Genomic DNA, 18,778 nt, shown 5'->3' with positions numbered 1-18,778 from the left:
TCTGCTGCCTGAGGCAGAGGACAAGATGGCACCTCTTTCCATTCCACATACTGAAGCTGACTAGATTAGAAATTCAGCCCTACTTCAAACTTGCTAACCGGACAGCATGCCCAAGGAGCGGCAGGCTAGTTTAGGCATGCAGGACAGAAACGTGGCAGACATCTTCTCCAAGAGAGGGGAATGGCTAAGGTGCTCAAGAGGAAAGGCCAGGGGCCTGTTGCCTCCCCCAAGCACCTGCCACCTGAAGTTGCCTCCTCAACCTAATGGTAGGGCCAGCTCTGGTGCAGGGGAATCGATCTGTTCTCCCCAATCATAGATCTGAGGTAACAGCAGGAATTCCTCTCCCCACCCTTTTCCCAAGCCTCCAGGGCTTCAGTCAAGGCCCTGTGGGTTGGATGGGCCAGCCTTACAGGCCAAATTGGCCTGTGGGCTGGAGGTTCTTCATTGCTGGTGTACTGACGTAACTTGGAAGTGGAAGTAACATCTGGTCATCCATTGCCCCCCCTCTCAAAAGCACATTGTGTAGGCAGCCTTTTGGGGTCATATGCACATTTGGCAATTTAAGAAACTGTCCTGGGCACCACCACAAAATGGCTGCCATGGGAGGCATGGTGACGGGCAAGTAACCTGCCCAGAAGACTGAGTACACAGCAGAGGTGGGGCCTGAGCCCCAACTCACTGAACAGCTCCTTTGAACTCACACTTTTCAGCACCAACAGAAACCTATTTCACAGCAATCCCAGCTGCTGTTAAGAAGATGTGTTAATTGAGGAGAAAAAGAGGCAATGGTAAGGCACCTTGCTGGGCTCCAGAACTTGCCTGGGGGAGCATTGGTGCCCAGAGGCACCACCTTGTCTTCCCCTATGCTAGACCCTTAGATATCAAAGGTGCCCATGAGCCCACCTTGTAGTTACCACCCAGTGCACCAATGGGAATCTTGACTACAATAGCATCATTGTCACTGGCCAGTGAGTAGCCCCGACGGCCTATATCTTGGGCAGCCAGCTTGTTCAGGTTGATTCCCATCTTCACTTGCAACTCTTTGATGGTGCCAACTCCAACCAAGAGGGGAGATATGCCTTTTGGGATAATCCAGGTGATTGTGTCATCCGTGTAGGTCACACCATCTGTGTGATGGAGGGAGGGAGAAGATGAGAAAAAGACATCACAGCTCAAGCCTTAGAGCTACAAGGAAGAAACACAGATCTTTCAAAAAAAAAAAAAAAAACAACCCCTCAAAACCCCTATGCTTCTCCAATAGGTTGGTGGACTTAAGGGGTCCATAGACTGGAGCAGGGGCATTGACCTTCTTAGCCCACGGGCCAGATTCCATTTCAGAGAAGCTCTTGGGAGGGCCACATTCTGGTGGTGGGTGGGGCCTATGGCAAAAGGGGCGTGGCCAAGGAATTCAAACATTCTTGTATATTGTAGCTTAAAGCTCTCCCTACCAATAACTAAGCCTTAAGAGGCATGTCAACCTTTCAGAATGGGGAAAAAACTGCAGAAAAGCTGGGAAGCCACTAACATTGGGTGGTTGCAGGAAGGGGTGTGGCCATCTGGTTCTGCACTCCTGGGTTGAAAGGAGTCGCCCCGTTTGCCTACCTATGGGACAGGCCACAGCTGTGTCCACCATCAGGAGCATCCAACGCTGCTTGTAGTAGGTGCTGGATCTCACCGAGGAGAAAAGAACCCCATTGACCTGAAATGGTGAGCAAGAAGTTCTTAGCAGTTGGTACTTTTTTTTTTTGACCAGAGTGCAACATCTTGCCAGGCTGTCGAGGAATCTGTGCAGCTGCAGAGCAGGGGATGCGGCACCCCGCCGAATCTTCAAGTCATGATTGTGTGGAATCGAGTTTTTTAAAAGAGCAAGTCTCCCAGGAGTATGGGGGAAGGGGGAATGGAGCTCCTGCTAAGTGCTCAGCACTGGGAGACCTCAGCAGGCATACTGGCTGGTGTGGTACAACAGGAGCTAGGCCATTTTGTGCTGCACACCAGCCTTCTTGTAAATACCGCTGCACTTGGAGAGGCGTGTATGCCTCTGCCGTTGCACAGCAGTACAGGATCAGGTCAGCTCCCCAATCATCTCGGGCTTAACAGAATCCAACAAGTGTAGCCACACTCCCGAGAGCCCAAAGATGCGGGCAGCTTCATTGATCCATATCCAGATACTGGTTCTAGCAGTTCTCACCTCTACCAGGAGCAGGTCTTTGGTAAAGCTAATGGGTCTTAACTGCCCATTCGAGACCAGGCCACCCCAGAATACTTTGTATTACAACGGGGAACAATAGGATGTGGCTGGGAAAATTCATGTCCCCCTAGCTACTGTGAGGATCACAACTCAGCTCAGAGGGAACAGGGGATCCAAGGGGGCCGCCCAGTGCCGCTACAACACTGTTCCTAGGCCCCTATGGTTGCCAAGGCTGACTCTGAAGTACAAGATCTTTGCCTGGTGAATCCAAAGGGGTAGGGCAGGGCTTCAGTGCCTCACACAGCTCCTTCCCCATGGACTAGCAAGTGCCAAATCATTGGCAACACAACTGCAAGATTAGGCGAGGGGGCTTAGTTTGTGTCATTTATGCTGAACCAGACATCTAGGTTTTCTTGATGCTCAATTTGCGTAATCTTATGCTAAATACGTGTTCTGATTAAATATACTTCAAGCCCTCATCAAGGAGCTAATCCCCCCTTCCATGATTACTACCCCCGTTCCCCCATACTTCAATTGCAGAAATATGATCCAGCGCTCAGGAAGATGCCTAACTTTGTCGGATACTTGCCTTCCACAGAGATCATGACAAAATCATGAGGTTTCCTAGCCAAACATACCCAGTTGCCCCTGATCATTCAAGCCAATTTTGTACCTGCTGAGGACAGTAGCTAAGGGATGAAGCAGCTGTATATGGGAATCCAGATAATAGGGCTGCACTAGTCAGCACATTTGACTAGGTGTTCCCAGGTAAACTGGATCATCTTTCTCCTTTTTCTTTTATTTAAAGTGGCTATACAGCTACATACAAACTGGCTCTCTCATGAACACTGATGGGGATGAGCATAAGAAGAGCCATGCTGGATCAGACCAAGGGTCCATCTATTATTTATTTATTTATTTATTACATTTATATCCTGCCTTTTTCCCTCCAAGGAACTCAAGGCGGCGTACATAATCCTCCTCATCCATTTTATCCTCACAACAACAACCCTGTGAGGTGGGTTGGGCTGAGAGTATGTGACTGGCCCAAAGTCGCCCAGTGAGCTTCCATGGCCGAGTGGGGACTAGAACCCGGATCTCCCGACTCCCAGTCCAGCACTCTAGCCACTACACCATGCTGGCTCTCTAGCATCTAGTCCAGCATTCTGTTCAACCAACAACCCATGGGAAACCACAAGCAGGACATGAGTGCAACAGCGCCCTCCTACCCATGTTCCCCAGCAACTGGTGTACATAGGCTCACTGTCTCTGGTACTGGAGGTAGCACACAGCCATCAAGCCTAGTAGCCACTGAAAGCCTTCTCCTCCAGAAATTAATCTAACCCCCTTTTAAAGCCATCCAAACTGGTGGCCATCACCACATCCTGTGACAGTAAATTCCATAATTTAAACATGCACTGTGTGAAGAAGTCCTTCCTTTTATTTGTCCTGAATCTCCCACCAATCAGTTCATGGAATGGCCCCAGGTCCTAGTAGGAGAGAGGGAGAAAAATGTCTCCCTATCCACACCACATAATTTTGTACACCTCTACCCTCAAAATCATGCCTGCTGTAATATGAGGGATAGCCAGCATGATATAATGGTTTGAACAGCCTTCTCTAACCTGGTGTTCTCCAGATGTGTTGGACTACAACTCCCATCATCCTCAGCTGGGGTCCAACATATCTGGGGGGGCACCAGGTTGGGGAAGGCTGAGCTAGAGTGTTAATTAGGACCGGGGAGACCCAGCTTCAAATCCCCACTCCAAGAAGCTCACTGGGTAGCCTTTGACCTCCTACTCCCTCTCAGCCTAACCTGCCTGACAGGGTTGTTATGAGGCAAAAATAAGAGCAGGGAACCATGTATGCCACTCTGGGCTCCTTGGAAGAAAAGCAGGCTATAAAAGAAATGTGCACTATCCAAATACAAAGTTGTATATTTATCCATGTACAGACTTATGGGGATAGGTAGACAATTGCACTGAGGTATGGATACTTGTAATCTTGGCCCAGCATCTCCTTGCCACCTCCTTTTGCTTCTCCAGAGGAGCTTACCTTCAACTTCTGAGCCTCAGTCGCGTTGTAGGAAGCCCTCAACACGATCCTTGTGTCTGTTGTGTTGACCCCATAACCAACAGCATGAGCCTCTTCAACCAGCATGGCCTTCTTCTTGGTGTCCATATGAAAGACTATTTGCCAGATGGAGGGTGCCCCTGCTTGGGCCTACACAGGGGGAGGAGGGGAGGGAAGCAAGGAAGGAGATATTTCAGAGTTGTTTAACCTTCCTCTTGGGTTGTACTCCAAGTCCCACTCATGACTCTTTCTTCATCAGGCAGAAGAGAGAAAGGATTACCTCTGGGAAGGCAGATGCCCAGTCCTCCGGTTGATCTTGAAGAACATCATTTGGGATTGGGGGCACATTCCTCCTCACGGAGACCTTGAGAAAAAGTAGAATATAGCTGAGAGATCAGTTACAGATGATGGCTGTGAAAAGTCTCCATTTCCCTCCACCTGTCCCTTCCCTTGTGAATTCAGGGTGGCCAACAGAAGCCAGCATTGACTTTTTTTGCTTCTTCCAGCAGCTGGCTGGAAATCCTGGGCACAGAGTTGGTTACCCCACTCTTCTCGGCATAGGTAGATACCATCCGGGAACACAGACTGCCTCAACCCTGCCAAAAAAGGGGCCAGGTCCTGGGCTCCACCCCAAAATCCCTCCTAGGTATCTGTTTGGTATCACAACTCAGCAATGGACAGGCATGGAAGGAGTTCCCTGAGCATCATCAGGTCATGCAGTCTAGCTCAGAGGATTTTGGCAGTGGAGTGGAACAACTCCACTGCCTAAATGGATGGCCAGCCTTGTATGGAAGTCCATCATGGCCTCATCAAGCCTCCCGTGTTTGCTGCCTGCCCAAAACTGCAGAAATAGGACGGGGTGGTAGGTATAGTCAGGCACCCGAGAGGTCATCGTACACGGTGAGCAAGCTACACTGAGCTTGGTGGGCCACAACTTGATGCAGAGGATGGCTGGACAAGATGATACACGAAGTGTCCTTGCCTCTCCTGATCGAGGAACGTGGCTTGCATTAATGCGCCTCTTCACCCCTGTTTTAAGCTGTCATGGACCAGGATAGGAGACACTTCATTTTTAGCATTAGCAGCTGCTGGGGAACACCAGTGGGAGGGTGCATTCATGTCCTGCTTATGTGGGCTTCCCGTGGCCACTGTGGTAACAGAATACTGGACTAGACAGGCCTTTGGTGCAATTCAGCAGGGCTCTTTTTTTGTCCTTCGGTTCAGCTCCAGCTGCTCAATGCTACATGCCGGGCACCGGAGGCATACCTGAGGGCACCAGGGCTGGCACAAAAACTGGCGAACACACTGGTTATACCTCAAGTAGGTCCATACGCTGCAAGCCCACAAGAGGGAAGGATGTGGAAATGGGTGCAAGTGGTGAGATTCTGAGAATGGCAGCTTTCCTTTTTAAAAAAGTGAGGTTTCTAGCCTTTATGACTGCAAGGGTATATTTGAAAGTTAGAAGGTATTTCATCAGTGCTTGCCATGATGCCCCGAGACATGGTGTTGAATAAAATGCAAGAACGACAGCAGGGCTTCAGTGGTTTCGCCTTTCCCATGTTTAGCAACACTACAAAAAAAGTTCTCAGAGTTTATGCAGGTTGCAGGATCTGGCTTTACTTGGCACAGGATTTGGAATACCCAGATACATAAATGACTGTGCCCATTCATAGAGTACATACTCACCCAGCTTTAACACCTTTTGTAGATAATGTCCCCGCGCCCATGAGGCTTTAGCCCAGAGGTGGGCAACCCTTTGCTGCTGAGGGCCACATTCCCTTGTAATCTGTTGGGGGTCACATGTTGGCGATGGCCTAGGCTAAGACTAGCAGTGGGCAGAACCAGAGCCAAAGTGGGCGTGTCCCCCTTTTTTCTTCCTGCCACCCCCTTTTCTCTCCCTCCTCCTTCCTTCCCCCACAGTGGACTGCCAGGGAAGGGACAGATCGCTCTTGCCAAAAGTCTGAACTGATCACACACAGAGGGCTTTTGAAATCAGGCTGAGGGCCGCTTCAAATTAAGCAGAAGGCCACATTCAACCTCACCGCCAATGGTTGCCCACCTCTACTTTAGCCTGTTTAGACTAAAAAATGAGTCCCAAGGAGAACCCAAGAGCCTGTACATGCCATCTCTGCTGTGTCCTGCTCCCACACGAACATCCATTCATTCACAACATAAGCAGCGCCAGAGAGGTTCAAGTGCATTTCAGTGTCACATGTCAATACAGCCTCGGAGTCTAGCAAGTTAAAGACTTCTAGCTTCCAGGCTGGGCTTCTACGAATGCAACAGCAATTCCCCAGGCACACCCCTCAAGCGTTTCAGGCTGCCACTTGGCTTCCCTCTCAAGTCTAAACTTACCTCCATATAATTCATCTCACAGACTACTTCTCTTGGCTGCCATGGACCATAAGGGCAGGTCACTGGGACATTAAGCGCAACAGCATCATGCATCTCTGGGTCTGTCGCTGCCTGGATCTGTATGTTCAGAGTGAAATGCTGATCATCCTGAATACAAGGTTGTGGGAAGAAAGGAACCAACAGTTAATCAAAGCTATTTTAGCAGTGGAGTCTCCAGTGCCAATATAGGTTGAACTAGACAATATGAAATGTTTAACCAACATTCTAGCTGCTTAGGAAACAGGCTGCTAGAATGTTTACAGTCCAATGTCTGTGCATGAAGGGAACATTATCAATTTGGCTGGGATTACAGCTTCACACACAGGCTCTAGTGAAAGGAGTAGTGTCGTGGGGCAGGCATAAGGGCTGGGATATTGTTGCAAGGGTGTCCAGAAACAAGGCAACTGAAGAGGTCAGAGATGACAAGGGGTTAAGGAAAAGAAGGGCCAGTGAGCAAAAAATAAAGTGGACAGGAACATTTAGCAGGTTTGGGACAACAGGGTAGCTTTGGTAGGCATAGAGTCTAAACTTAAGAACTGGACAAGGCTGCTGTGCCTTTAAGGATTCGCTAGAAAGGCAATTTGGCAGCTATTTCTTACAGTCACTAGAATGTTGCAACTCTAAGGGGTAAAGAAAGCAGCATTTCACTATTAATTAAAACTAGTCATCTCCTTGGCTGCCGATGTGTAGCTTTGCCACAAATAATGTACTGTAAGTAAAGCTGTCCCCTTAGTTCTGGGTTATATTCCCATGTTCCCAGTTCCCAGGACTTTGAGGCTTATTAACACAACTTGATTTTGTGAGGACATTGCCTGCAGAGGTGTGATGCCAGGTTTGGAGAGACACCCGATTCAGTCATGGATATTTTAAAGTTGCAAACATAAAATAAAACCAAACACTGCCTTTTGAGGTTGCAGTTACTTTTGTATACACCTTATCAAATAACCAGAAATCTAGGTGCTCCTAAGGAATAATGAAGAGGCTGGGAACATAAGGGAATGGCTATACCTCATCTCCCTAAATGGTGCCCTTGTTTGTATCCTTGAATCTCTGCTTTTTAAAACAAACAAAACACATTTGTAGTCCTCATGGGAGCTCCAAAGGACTATGTGCATGTTCAAGGTGAAGAAGCTCCTGAGACCAGGGGACAGTTTCTGCCTTGAGTCCTAGTTCCTCCTTGTCCTAGCACCTCTCATCTGTAGAGCACCTGCTTTGCTTGCAGAAGGTACCGGGTTCAATCTCCAATAACAGAAGAGAAATACTGGATAGCAAGATAGAAAAGGACCTCTGTCTGAGACTTTGGAGAACCATGGCTCAACAGAGTTCAACAGGCCTAAACGGACAATTTGTCTGATTTCAGTGTTAAATTAGCTTCCTATGCAATCCAGAAATCTGGTTCACAGCCCCTACAGCAGGGATGGGGAACCTCTTTCAGCCCAAGGGCTAAATTCAATTGCAGAGAAGCTCTCAAGGGCCACATTCCAATGGTGGGCAGGGCCAAAAGCAAAAGGGGCAGGGCCATGAATACCAGCCTATTGTAGCTTAAAGGTCTTTGCTGCCAGTAACTATCCCTTAGGAGAGGCATTTCAACTTTCAGAATGTGGGGGAAAGCATGCAAAAGCTGGAAAACTATCAAACAATTGGCGGTTGGGGGAAAGGGGTTTCGGGTCAAGGGAAGGGGCATGGCCATATGGCAAATCCCAGAAGGCCAGCCTGGGACCCCAGGAGTGCTGGATTTGGCCCCCAGACTTAGAGTCCTACACCTCTGCCATAGGGTTTGTGCAAGACTATCAATTCACTCCACTTTCATGCATATCTTGTCTATGGTACACAGTCCAGAAATCTGATTCACAGCCCTACAACATACACCCATCCTACATACCACCATTTCAGCATAACAGCCAATCAGGGAGGCACGGATCTCGATGTTTCCCCATATATCCTGGAAGATGGTGTATCCACATTTGGTAGCCTGGACCCCATCTATCAGCCAAGACCTACCAAACTTGTCTGGAATAACAAGTATTTGAATCAGACAGAAGACGGGCAATTGTTCCATTGTATTCACCCAAAACAGGGATGCCAGCAATCAGTGTGCTGAGAAGCTTTAATTCTACATTAAAAGGTAGAAGCAAGCCTACTGCCCCAACTATTTTTCAGGGCCAGCTCCAGGCTTGATTGCTCTGGGAAAGGAAGCACCCTGAACTGCAATAGGGTTAACGATGGGCAGATCTGTCAATCTTGTTCTCACTGAGACTGCCAGATTGTTAAGGTCAAATTCTGTTTCTGCATCAGTTTGCAGTTTTAAAACATCTGTATTGAAATTCAAATTTTCCTAATGAATGCATTTTTGGTGCACATTTTTAAGTGTATACATTCCCTCCCTCAAGTCCATTGCTGTAATGCAGTTTTGTGCACACTTTTGTCAAATCTATGCATTTCTGCATACTTCCCCAATATGTACATTTCTCCGGAGACAAGCTGCCTGGAAAAAACACTGATTTATGTACACAACTCTGTCTCGGAAGGAGGATACTGCTTGCAGCCTGAGACAGGAAGCATGAAAAGTGAGAGCACGTCCCCAGAATCCACCTTGCCACAGAGATGTTAACACTAGCACTGGCTGCTAAACAAAGCCTGGTCTGAGCAAGTGCTTGAGGCCAACCCCCTATAGCACCAGGTGCCTGATATTTGGCTGAGTGGGTTCGTAGGGACAGCAAGAGGCATTATGCCCCAGCGAGAACAGTTCTGCAAGCCTTGGTGAGGATACCAGCTAATGCTTCTTTAAGGAGGTTGTCTTAGGTAAGAAAGGTGAAGCAAACACCTGGCCACCATCCAGAACCTGGAGAGGGTGAAAACACTTGGGTAGCATCCATTCATTCCTCCATCGCAGGTTGGAGAAAGCATATTAGACAAGGGTAGGATTTTACCCTGCATAGTTACTATCAAAACAGGAAGGAAATCAAGACTCACCAATAGCAGCAAAGTTGATGTACTTGTTCTGGAAATAGCCTGAATTCAATTTGAGTCTGGCAAGGCTGCCTAGACATTCCACATCTACCCGATCTGGAGGGCAAGGAGGAAAAAGGTTGTTAGCAAGCTGGGCCCCTACTCCTTAGCAGCCTTACGGCAACAGGAGAACAAGAGTCTCCAATGGTACAGGCTGTGGTCCCACTATCAACCCAGGCAACTTTTGAGAACGTTTGCAGGCCTACCACACTCTAGTTCAATGCCTGTTTCTTTTCCTGTCAGGCGTCTCACCTCCTTGATCCCGTGCCTTTTAGCAATCCAACATGAAGAAAGAGGAAGAGCTAAAGAGGGCAGTTCAAACAAAGGGGGCAAACTTAAGCCTCCCCAACATCAGATGGGAACAGCAAAACAGCCCATTAAGTGATCAAGTATCAGCCAGGATACCAGTTTCCTGTAGAAACATACTCCAAAAGAGACAGCAGCCCAGGCAGATGCCCCTGGAATTCTGGCATCTCTATCTGGATTGTCTCTATGGTTGGGCCACCCCTGTGAACTTCAGTTTCTCTCTCTCTCTCACACACACACACACACACACACACACACACACAGGGCGAAGGTTTATCTAGGACTTTACATATCAACAGCCAATGCTGCCAAGCCTTCTCAATCACCACAACTTTTTCTGAAGCTCTTGAAGATGGCACTTCCTCTTTTTGGAGGGCAGAAAGCAGGATTTGCTTTAGTGGCCAAGGCAAGCTTTTCGGAGGCCCTTGAGCAATTTGGCCTGGGTGGCATTGGGGTGTCTTAATTTCCAAGGTTGGAGAAAAAGAGGTGAAGCCAGTGAAGGATGAAGAATTGGGTTCACTGAGGAAGTTCTTGGTCAGAGTCTTATTACACCATCACAGGTTTATTCTGAAGGACTAGCCACATTTGCCTGTTGCTGCAGAAGCAAAGTCTTGAGGCATCGTCCAAGACCAAGACCAAGTATGTCATGAGCTTCGGTGAGAAAGGGCCCCCTTCGTTAGATCTATCACAGGGTCACATATCACCAGATAGAGCATGATCACAGACAGAAACCACTTTCTGGCTTCCTCTGCTGGTACAGGGCCTGGACAAGTCAGAGACAGAAGTAGCGTGCAACTGCTTGGCAGGAACTGGCAGTGAGAACAACACTAGCTCTTAGCGGGCCTCTTAATGAGTTCAGGCAGCACAATGGCCAGTCTTCGCCAACCTATGACTCCCACCACAGGTATTATTCCCACAAGCTGGCGCTGTCCAAATGTTTTGGACTACCACTCCCATCAACCCAAGCCGGCATGACCAAGAGCTATGGACGATGGGAGTTTAGGCCACAACATGTGGAGGGCACCAACTTGGGTAGGGCTGCACTCCATGGTAAACAGGCACCTTGAGAAAGAGCAAGTCCCAACTCTTGCATTGCTTACATCAGGGGTGTTGAACCTCTTTCAGCCCAAGGGATGAATTCAATTTCAGAAAAGCAATCAGGAGTCACTTTCCCCATAGTGGGCATGGCCAGGGCCAAAAGGGGTGGGGCCAAAATACCAACATATTTTAGTTTAAAGCTTTTACCTAAGCCTCAGGAGAGGCATTTCAACCTTTTAGAATGCTGGTGGGGGTGGAAAAAACTGTGTAAAACCAGGAAATCACCAAGTGATTGGCGATTAGGGGAAGGCGGTGAGGACATCTGGGGAACCAGCTTTGGCCCAGGGGCCTGAAGTTCCACACCTGTGGGCCAAAGCTGGTTTCCAAGATTAACCAGTTGAGGAGTGAGGCCATCCCCCTTCTTTAAAAAGGCAATACTCTTCCACAACAACAGCAAGTTCAAGGCAGCCTGCAAGAACTTTTAAAGGCACCTTGGTTAAAATGGAAATGGTTAGGGAAATGCAAAACATCTGGTTACCTGTTGCAGGAACAACCTGAAGCCACACTACAGGGGACAGAAGGACGACAAGAAACAACCTGGAAAACAATCAAGAAGTAATTGCGACATTTCATACAAGCGGTCCAGCCAGTGCTGGGACACAACCCCCCTGCATATGCACTACATAGACCCCGCAGTGGTTACACTCCAGATAAAATAGACAGCCCATAGCCCACACCCTCCACCCATCCTGTGTTCTGATATTAATCCCTTCTAAAGTGCAAGCTATAGGTATTTCAGCAAGTGGTGCAATCAGGGTAGGACTTTGAGGCAGAAGTCCAGGGCCCCAATGAACAGAATGAGCAGGACGGCCCCAAAATGCAGTAGCATGCATTATCATCTAAAAAGAATGGGGGCATAAGATCACTGAATCTAAAATAACTTAATTGCACTAGCCTATACCATACCCCTTTATGGGCACTTCAAGCCTGGCATCCTATTTCTATCACCAGATCAGGTCTCCACATGAGCCCCCCGTACTCAAGAAGCCTCAGAGAAGACTAATCCCAGTTATACAGCAGGCTTCCCCATTTCCAAATAAAAACAGGTATAAGGACGCAGGGATGGCCCAAGACATTTTGCTGCCTGAGGCAGAGCAACAAATAGCACCTCACCCACCTACCCCAAATAAGGTGCATAGTATCCAAAGCCAGCCAAGTTATTTTGGTACATGAAGCAGAAAACCCCATGAGCACCTCTTCCCACGCCTGACACTAGAAATACAACAAAAAACAAAGTAAATAACTAAAACCTAATGCCCTTTCATGACCCGCAGAATCTGCTGCCTGAGGCAACTGCCTCACTCTGCCTTGTGGTAAGGGCTGGCCCGTGGAAGGAAGCAGCACCTTGCCAGAGCCCAGTCACAAAAGGACATCCTTGGGGTGGTTCCAGACTTTGGCCTACTATTAAAGTGAATAGGACTCATTCGTCATCATGAGTAATTTAAACCCCATTGACTTCAGTGGGTCTACTTTACATATGATTCAGTCTGGACCCAAGCCCTTGTACGCAGCAAAATCCATCTCTCTCCCCCCCCCACTCACCTTATAGCAGAACACCACCCCATTTTTCTGGGATATTAACAGGACAAGGACAAGGACTCCCAGATAAAACCTCTCCAGAGCCTACTGAGATTCCTCTCCCTACACAAAAACAACTTCAGAGGAGAGCTTAACATTTACACGACCCCCCAGCCCGCCTTTTAAGCAGCTCGGCCGTGCATCGTTTCAGCTGTGCGCGATTAACCCCAGCCAGTTATCTCCCTCCCGGCCCTTGATGATGCTTCCGAGGAAGGTTATTCTCGGGATCTCGGTCACCACGACACCCGGGGTGCTGTAATCTTATGCACGCTTCCTGGGAGTCAGCCCATTGGATTCCGTGGGGCTTACTACCAAGTAAACCTGCACAGGGATGAAGGCGAGCTTAACTCAGATACACCATTCCGAATAACTTCTCCTATGCCTTACTTAAAAGAGACAGCCCCCATTAAAAATCAAGGCGACTTACTGCAGAGTAAGCAAGATTGGAGCGGGACTGACAACATTCCGGAATGCAAAGGATGCTCGTTCCAAAATAAAACGGGAAACCCACTTTTTTTAATGTTGCAGTTTCGCTTTCTTCCAGGAGGTGACGGGCATGAGCAGTGCTTTCTTCATTTAGTGTTGACCCAAGCAAAGAAAGCATAGTTAGCACGTCCCTCCCATATGGTCTAGCGGTTAGGATTCCTGGTTTTCACCCAGGCGGCCCGGGTTCGACTCCCGGTATGGGAAAAAAATGCTTTTCTTTCTAGAGCGAACACTTCCTAAAACAGTAGGTATCGCAATGTTCTCGTCTCCACGTGGATAGAGGGGGATGACAGTTTTAAAATATATTACACCGAACATCTTTCTGTCCTGTAGTTTTTAACCAGGAAAACATCCAGGCTGAACTATCCCCTCAGCCTTAGCTACTCAGAACATCGTCCCAAAAGTTTAACCAATCAATAAGTGCAATCCTAAACATGTGTACTCAGAAGTAAACCTAACTGCGTTCAAGGAGAAGTTCAACAGAGGATCTTTTCCCAATGGGAAAAAATTCACCTATTGAATGTTGGCCTACTGCGCTGTGGTTAAAAGCATCTCTGTCAGGAAAATGACTGGAGACTGTTTGCTTTGTTGTTTCTTATGCGAATTGCTAGCCTGTGTGATAATTTTGCAAGATGATAAGACCAGAAAAAACAGTTTAAGGGTGCAATCCTATGCAGGTTTAGCCAGGAAAAAAAGTCTTACAACTCCCAGCATGCCCCAGCCCCCCCAAGGACACAGAGACAGAAGTCAAACTGTAGGGCTATTGTAATTTGCTCAGAGCCCAGTGCAACTGGGTGTTCAGAGACATACTGCTTCTAATACTGGAGATAAGATATAGTAACATATAGCCACTTTCACCCCCAACAAGAGGCTCTTGAGATCCTCTTCGCTTTCTGCCATTAGGGTGGTATCGTCTGCGTATCTGAGGTTGTTGATAATTCTCCCGGCAATCTTAATTCCGACCTGTGATTCATCCAACCCGGCGTTTCTCATGATGTACTCTGCATATAAGTGAAATAAGCAGGACAACAATATATAGCCTTTTCGTACTCCTTTCCCAATTTTGAACCAATCGGTTGTCCCATGTCCGGTTCTTACTGTTGCTTCTTGACCCTCGTACAGGTTTCTCAGGAGACAGGTAAGGTGGTCTGGTACTCCCATCTCTTTAAGAATTTGCCAGAGTTTGTTGTGATCCACACAATCAAAGGCTTTAGCACAGTCAATGAAGCAGAAGTGCAAAAGCTGGTTTGAAACTCAACATTAAAAAAACTAAGATCATGGCATCTGGCCCCACCACTTCATGGCATATAGAAGGGGAAGAAATGGAAGCAGTGACAGATTGTGTTTTCTTGGACTCCAAGATCACCGCAGACAGTGACTGTAGCCATGAAATTAAAAGACGCTTGCTCCTTGGGAGGAAAGCTATGGCAAACCTAGACAGCATAGTAAGAAGCAGAGACATCACCTTGCCAACAAAGGTCCGTCTAATCAAAGCTATGGTTTTCCCAGTAGTAATGTATGGCTGTGAGAGCTGAACTATAAGGAAGGCTGAGCGCCGAAGAATTGATTCTTTCGAACTGTGGTGCTGGAGAAGACTCTTACGAGTGCCCTGGACTGCAAGGAGGTCAAATCAGTCCATCCTAAAGGAAATCAACCCTGAGTGCTCATTGGAAGGACAGATACTGAAACTGAAGCTCAAATATTTTGGCCACCTAAAGCGAAGAGAAAACTCCCTGGAAAAGACCCTGATGCTGGGAAAGACTGAAGGCAAAAGGAGAAGGGGGCAGCAGAGGATGAGATGGCTAGATAGCATCACCGATGCAATGAATATGAACTTGAGCACATTCCGGGAGAGAGCAGAGGACAGGAGGGCCTGGCGTGCTATGGTCCATGGGGTCACAAAGAGTCGGACACGACTGAACGACTGAACAACAACAACAAATACCTCAAAGGGGGCTCAGGGCACAATCATATGCATGTTTAGACCACATTTTAAAAAGTCCTACAACTTCCAGCATGCTCCAGCCAGTATGGCTGGCTGGGGCATGCTGGGAGTTGTAGGACCTTTTTTTGCTGTCTGGCAGAGGATGAGATGGCTAGATAGCATCACGGATGCAATGAATATGAACTTGAGCACGCTCCGGGAGAGAGCGCAGGACAGGAGGGCCTGGCGTGCTATGGTCCATGGGGTCACGAAGAGTCGGACACGACTGAACAACAACAACAAAGATAGGATTGCGCACTCAGACGGTATAATGAATTTGCAGATCTTGTGACCCACCCAGTCAAATACAGCAAGCAGTGAAAGTGAGCAGGCACAGTCAAGTTTGGAGCACCATCAGATAATTTAGCAACAGTACCAGAGTGCTCTCCCTGAACAATACGCATGAAAACAATACTAATGATAATGAGACTGTCTTATCAGAATGATCTCAAAGGAGGCAGGGACAGTGCTTAATTTCTAACAGAAGAGAGAATGGTGGATGGGGGAGCAGCTCAAGTCTACAGTTCTTAATTCCAAGAGCGTGCAGAAAGGCTGCAGTTGCACAGAGGGGATAGTGAGACTCACTTTGTAGATGCTCAGATATACTTTTATTTATCATACGACATTACTTCAGATCCTCTTCTTTAAAGCAGGGAGGAGAGGAAGGGATGGTGCTAAATGGGAATGGAGGAGGGATGTGTCAGGATCAAGGGCAACAATATCTCCAAGAGAGTTTTATTTTTTGTTTTTTTTTACATATTCTGCAGAATGCAGCCTTTCAGCACCGGCCCCAAGTTTTTGAGGGCCTTTAGGCAAGACATCTTTCATGGGCCCTCTCCTTCAACGAGTCTACCTTCTCACCACCATTGTCACCAACTGCTGTTGCTCCTTGGCCTCCTTTCTCATCCTTGCTACCGCTTGCTTGACAGGCAGACAGCCAGTGAGCAAGCAGGCAGTGCCATCCGCTGCTCCCCCAATTCACCACGATCATTGCCTGGCCCAGAGCAAGAGGCATGTGAACAAGCAGGCTGCATTGGCAAAGAGGAGGAGCAACTCCGGGGGGCTTTTGTCAATGGGCCCTTGCTGGGGTGTGGGCCCTTGGCAGTTGCATGACTATGCTGACCCTTGACACTGGCCCTGAATCTGTTAGCTGGACATAGTGGCCTAGAATCATAGAATCATAGAATAGTAGGGTTGGAAGGGGCCTACAAGGCCATCGAGTCCAACCCCCTGCTCAATGCTGTGGGTTTGGCAAGTTTCTTGGTTCTGCTGCCTGTCTAGGTCTGGTAAATCACAGCACCATGTCTGGTGGGCTGCTGTCCCAAATTGTGCCGGCCTCGCACATATAATGCTTAAAATGGCAGTGTTTGATCAAACCTTCTGAGGGAGAGACTCTAGCCTCCATCCTATTTGATTCAAGAGAGCTGACAAATTTTTCTGCCTCCTAGCACCTGACCCATGCCCTATTTATGGCTGGAGTCAGAGAGAGGTTTGGGTCAACTGAAAAGACAGGAAGGAATTCATTGGTGTTGCTACCACAAGTTGTGATCAAAGCCTCTCAAGAGCTCAGCTGGCATATCTGACTTGTTATTTTCACCTCTGGTTAAATATTCAGTGGGCTAAGTAGGTCAAAGCCATCCAAAGTGGGCAGGAAGTACACCATTGAAGAGCATTCCTACAGTGGTTAAGTGGAGCTGAAGAACTGGCCTTTGACTATCTACTACACATGTTTAATTAAGGTCATGAATGGCAAGGGAAGGATTCCTGCCACACCATCCAGTCTCCTGTCTTCACTACATCTCTGAGGCTGCGTTTTTAGGTTCAGAGGCAGTTACTTTTGGAACTAGGCAACTGGGGAAATAGCTTGGCTGGCAAAACAAGACCCATCTCCGATCCTTCCTTCTCTCTCAGGATTGCCAACAGTCCAAGAAAAGAACGTCTTGCTTGCTCCTATGCCTTTCAGAACAGCTTGATTTGCAGAAATCGGCAGATTTTATGGTACTGTCATTGCAAGGAGATAAATACGATCACTTGCTAATGTCTGCAGGTGAAGCTGCTGTTAAAGACAAGACACAAAAGAGAGGTCCAACAAAGAGTTGGCAGCCTTATTTTCTCTGTTGGGATTTCTTCTCCCTTTTGTGTTGTCTTTCTACTTGCCCCTCTCTTGCTCTCCCTCTCTTTCCCTGTCTCTTAAAAAAAAAAAAAAGAGTTTTACCATACAAAATGACAGTAGTGCAGTTGGTGTGACCAGTCTTAGGGCACAACCCAATTATGGTCCATGACTCACCATTTGAAGCATGTTTGGAAACTGGGACCCACAACACCAAGGCTGCAGTCCTATGTACACACAGGAATAGGTTCTGAAATTTGATGGGGCTTTATTTACTAGATTTGTATACCACCCAACTGGCCAGTGCCCTTCGGATGCTCTACAGTGATAAAACCAAACAACAGCAAAATATAAAATATCCACATAATGCAATATTATACATTACAAACATTAAACAAGCTTTTAAATTTTGAGGAGCCAGCAGTAAATTTAATAATCAAGCAACAGATTAAAGATTAAATGCCTGCTTAAAGAGGAAAGTCTTAACCTGGCATCTAAACATATATAAAGAAGACACTTGTGTTCTATGTACTTAGTTATATACAATTAAAATGCTCAGGCTTCGAGTAAAGATGCAGTTTCTGCTTCACTGTTGGCAGCTTTTTTTTTTTTTAAATCAGCACCTGTTTTGTGCCTTTTACAGCTGTTTCATCTGGAAACATTACCAGCCAATAATGTTCACCTCCTCCATCCTGCGAAAAGCACCACCTGTGAATTTCTGCACACGAAGTAGCTTTAAAGGCACAAGAGCAGGACAGGACAGCTTTTTCCCCCTGGTCAATTGGCAACTCTGCTTTGCTTCCATCAGCCAAATGACCTGATCCTTGGCCTGCCTCCGAATACCAAGATTGCACACACCTCTCCCTGGGTCTGGGGAAGCCTGCGGTTTCTTGGCATGTGCTGGTTGAACCCCTGTGGTCCACCATTTTGTGTTCCAGCTCTAATGCTTTTTAGACAGCATGATGGGCAGAACCTTGACAAGCCCACTCTTTGAGTTAGCCTAACAAAACCTGACAGGGAAATGTCCGGTCCGACAGTAGGAGAGGGGAAGACAATTCCCTGTTGCTTCAGGCAGGAAAACAACAAGAAAGACGAATTTCTATTTAATTGGATGGAGTGGAGGGGGGGATTTGTGTGTGTGCAGTGTTGCAGCTGGGGCTGAACTTTGGAGCTGAAGTCCAGAGAACCCCAACCCAGCCCCCTCCCCAGACGATCACCCAGGGAGTAGCTGGTGATGAGGGCAGCAGAAGCAAACTCTATTTGATTCCTTTAGTTATGATGGCACTATGATTGAATGTTGTTGTTTAATCAGATCCTGGTAGTTTATTGTTGATTGTTTTTAACTGTTTCAAGGTGTTTTACATTTTTGTATGTTAAAAGTTTTATATTGTTTTATCATATTATATGTTAGGGGGTTAATTTTTGTGAACCACCCAGCAAGCTTTGGCACTGGGCTGGTATAGATATCTATTTTTTACATTTATATCCCACCTTTTTCCTCCTACAAGGAACCCAAAGCAGCTTACATGAACCTTTGCCTCTCCATTTTATA

The 18,778-nt window shown here is 47.3% G+C and overlaps 2 protein-coding genes and 1 non-coding gene across 3 annotated transcripts in view; 1 reads left to right on the top strand and 2 right to left on the bottom strand.

The window, feature by feature from the left end:
- Window positions 1-18,778, bottom strand: part of LOC146353374 (synaptonemal complex central element protein 1-like) — a 615,017-nt gene that overhangs the window by 389,531 nt on the left and 206,708 nt on the right. The gene's annotated exons all lie outside the window — the stretch shown is intronic.
- The window catches only part of LOC146353381 (uncharacterized), a 40,044-nt gene that overhangs the window by 16,438 nt on the left and 4,828 nt on the right, over window positions 1-18,778 (bottom strand). The window contains exons 2-10 of the mRNA XM_084832674.1: window positions 13,074-13,128; window positions 11,547-11,605; window positions 9,629-9,721; window positions 8,538-8,665; window positions 6,617-6,763; window positions 4,542-4,625; window positions 4,244-4,411; window positions 1,603-1,699; window positions 904-1,127 (exon numbers count right to left, since the gene is read on the bottom strand). Of these exons, the coding sequence (XP_084688800.1) occupies window positions 904-1,127; window positions 1,603-1,699; window positions 4,244-4,411; window positions 4,542-4,625; window positions 6,617-6,763; window positions 8,538-8,665; window positions 9,629-9,721; window positions 11,547-11,605; window positions 13,074-13,128 (1,055 nt within the window). The remainder of the gene's footprint in view (window positions 1-903; window positions 1,128-1,602; window positions 1,700-4,243; window positions 4,412-4,541; window positions 4,626-6,616; window positions 6,764-8,537; window positions 8,666-9,628; window positions 9,722-11,546; window positions 11,606-13,073; window positions 13,129-18,778) is intronic.
- TRNAE-UUC (transfer RNA glutamic acid (anticodon UUC)) lies at window positions 13,265-13,336 on the top strand. Its single transcript has one exon. It is a non-coding gene; the product is annotated as a tRNA-Glu (tRNA).

Source organism: Heloderma suspectum, chromosome 2 (genome assembly GCF_057233095.1).
Source record: "Heloderma suspectum isolate Gila_16-S chromosome 2, 16-S_ref, whole genome shotgun sequence".
NCBI lineage: Eukaryota > Metazoa > Chordata > Lepidosauria > Squamata > Helodermatidae > Heloderma > Heloderma suspectum.
This window is presented reverse-complemented; position numbering and strand designations above follow the sequence as displayed.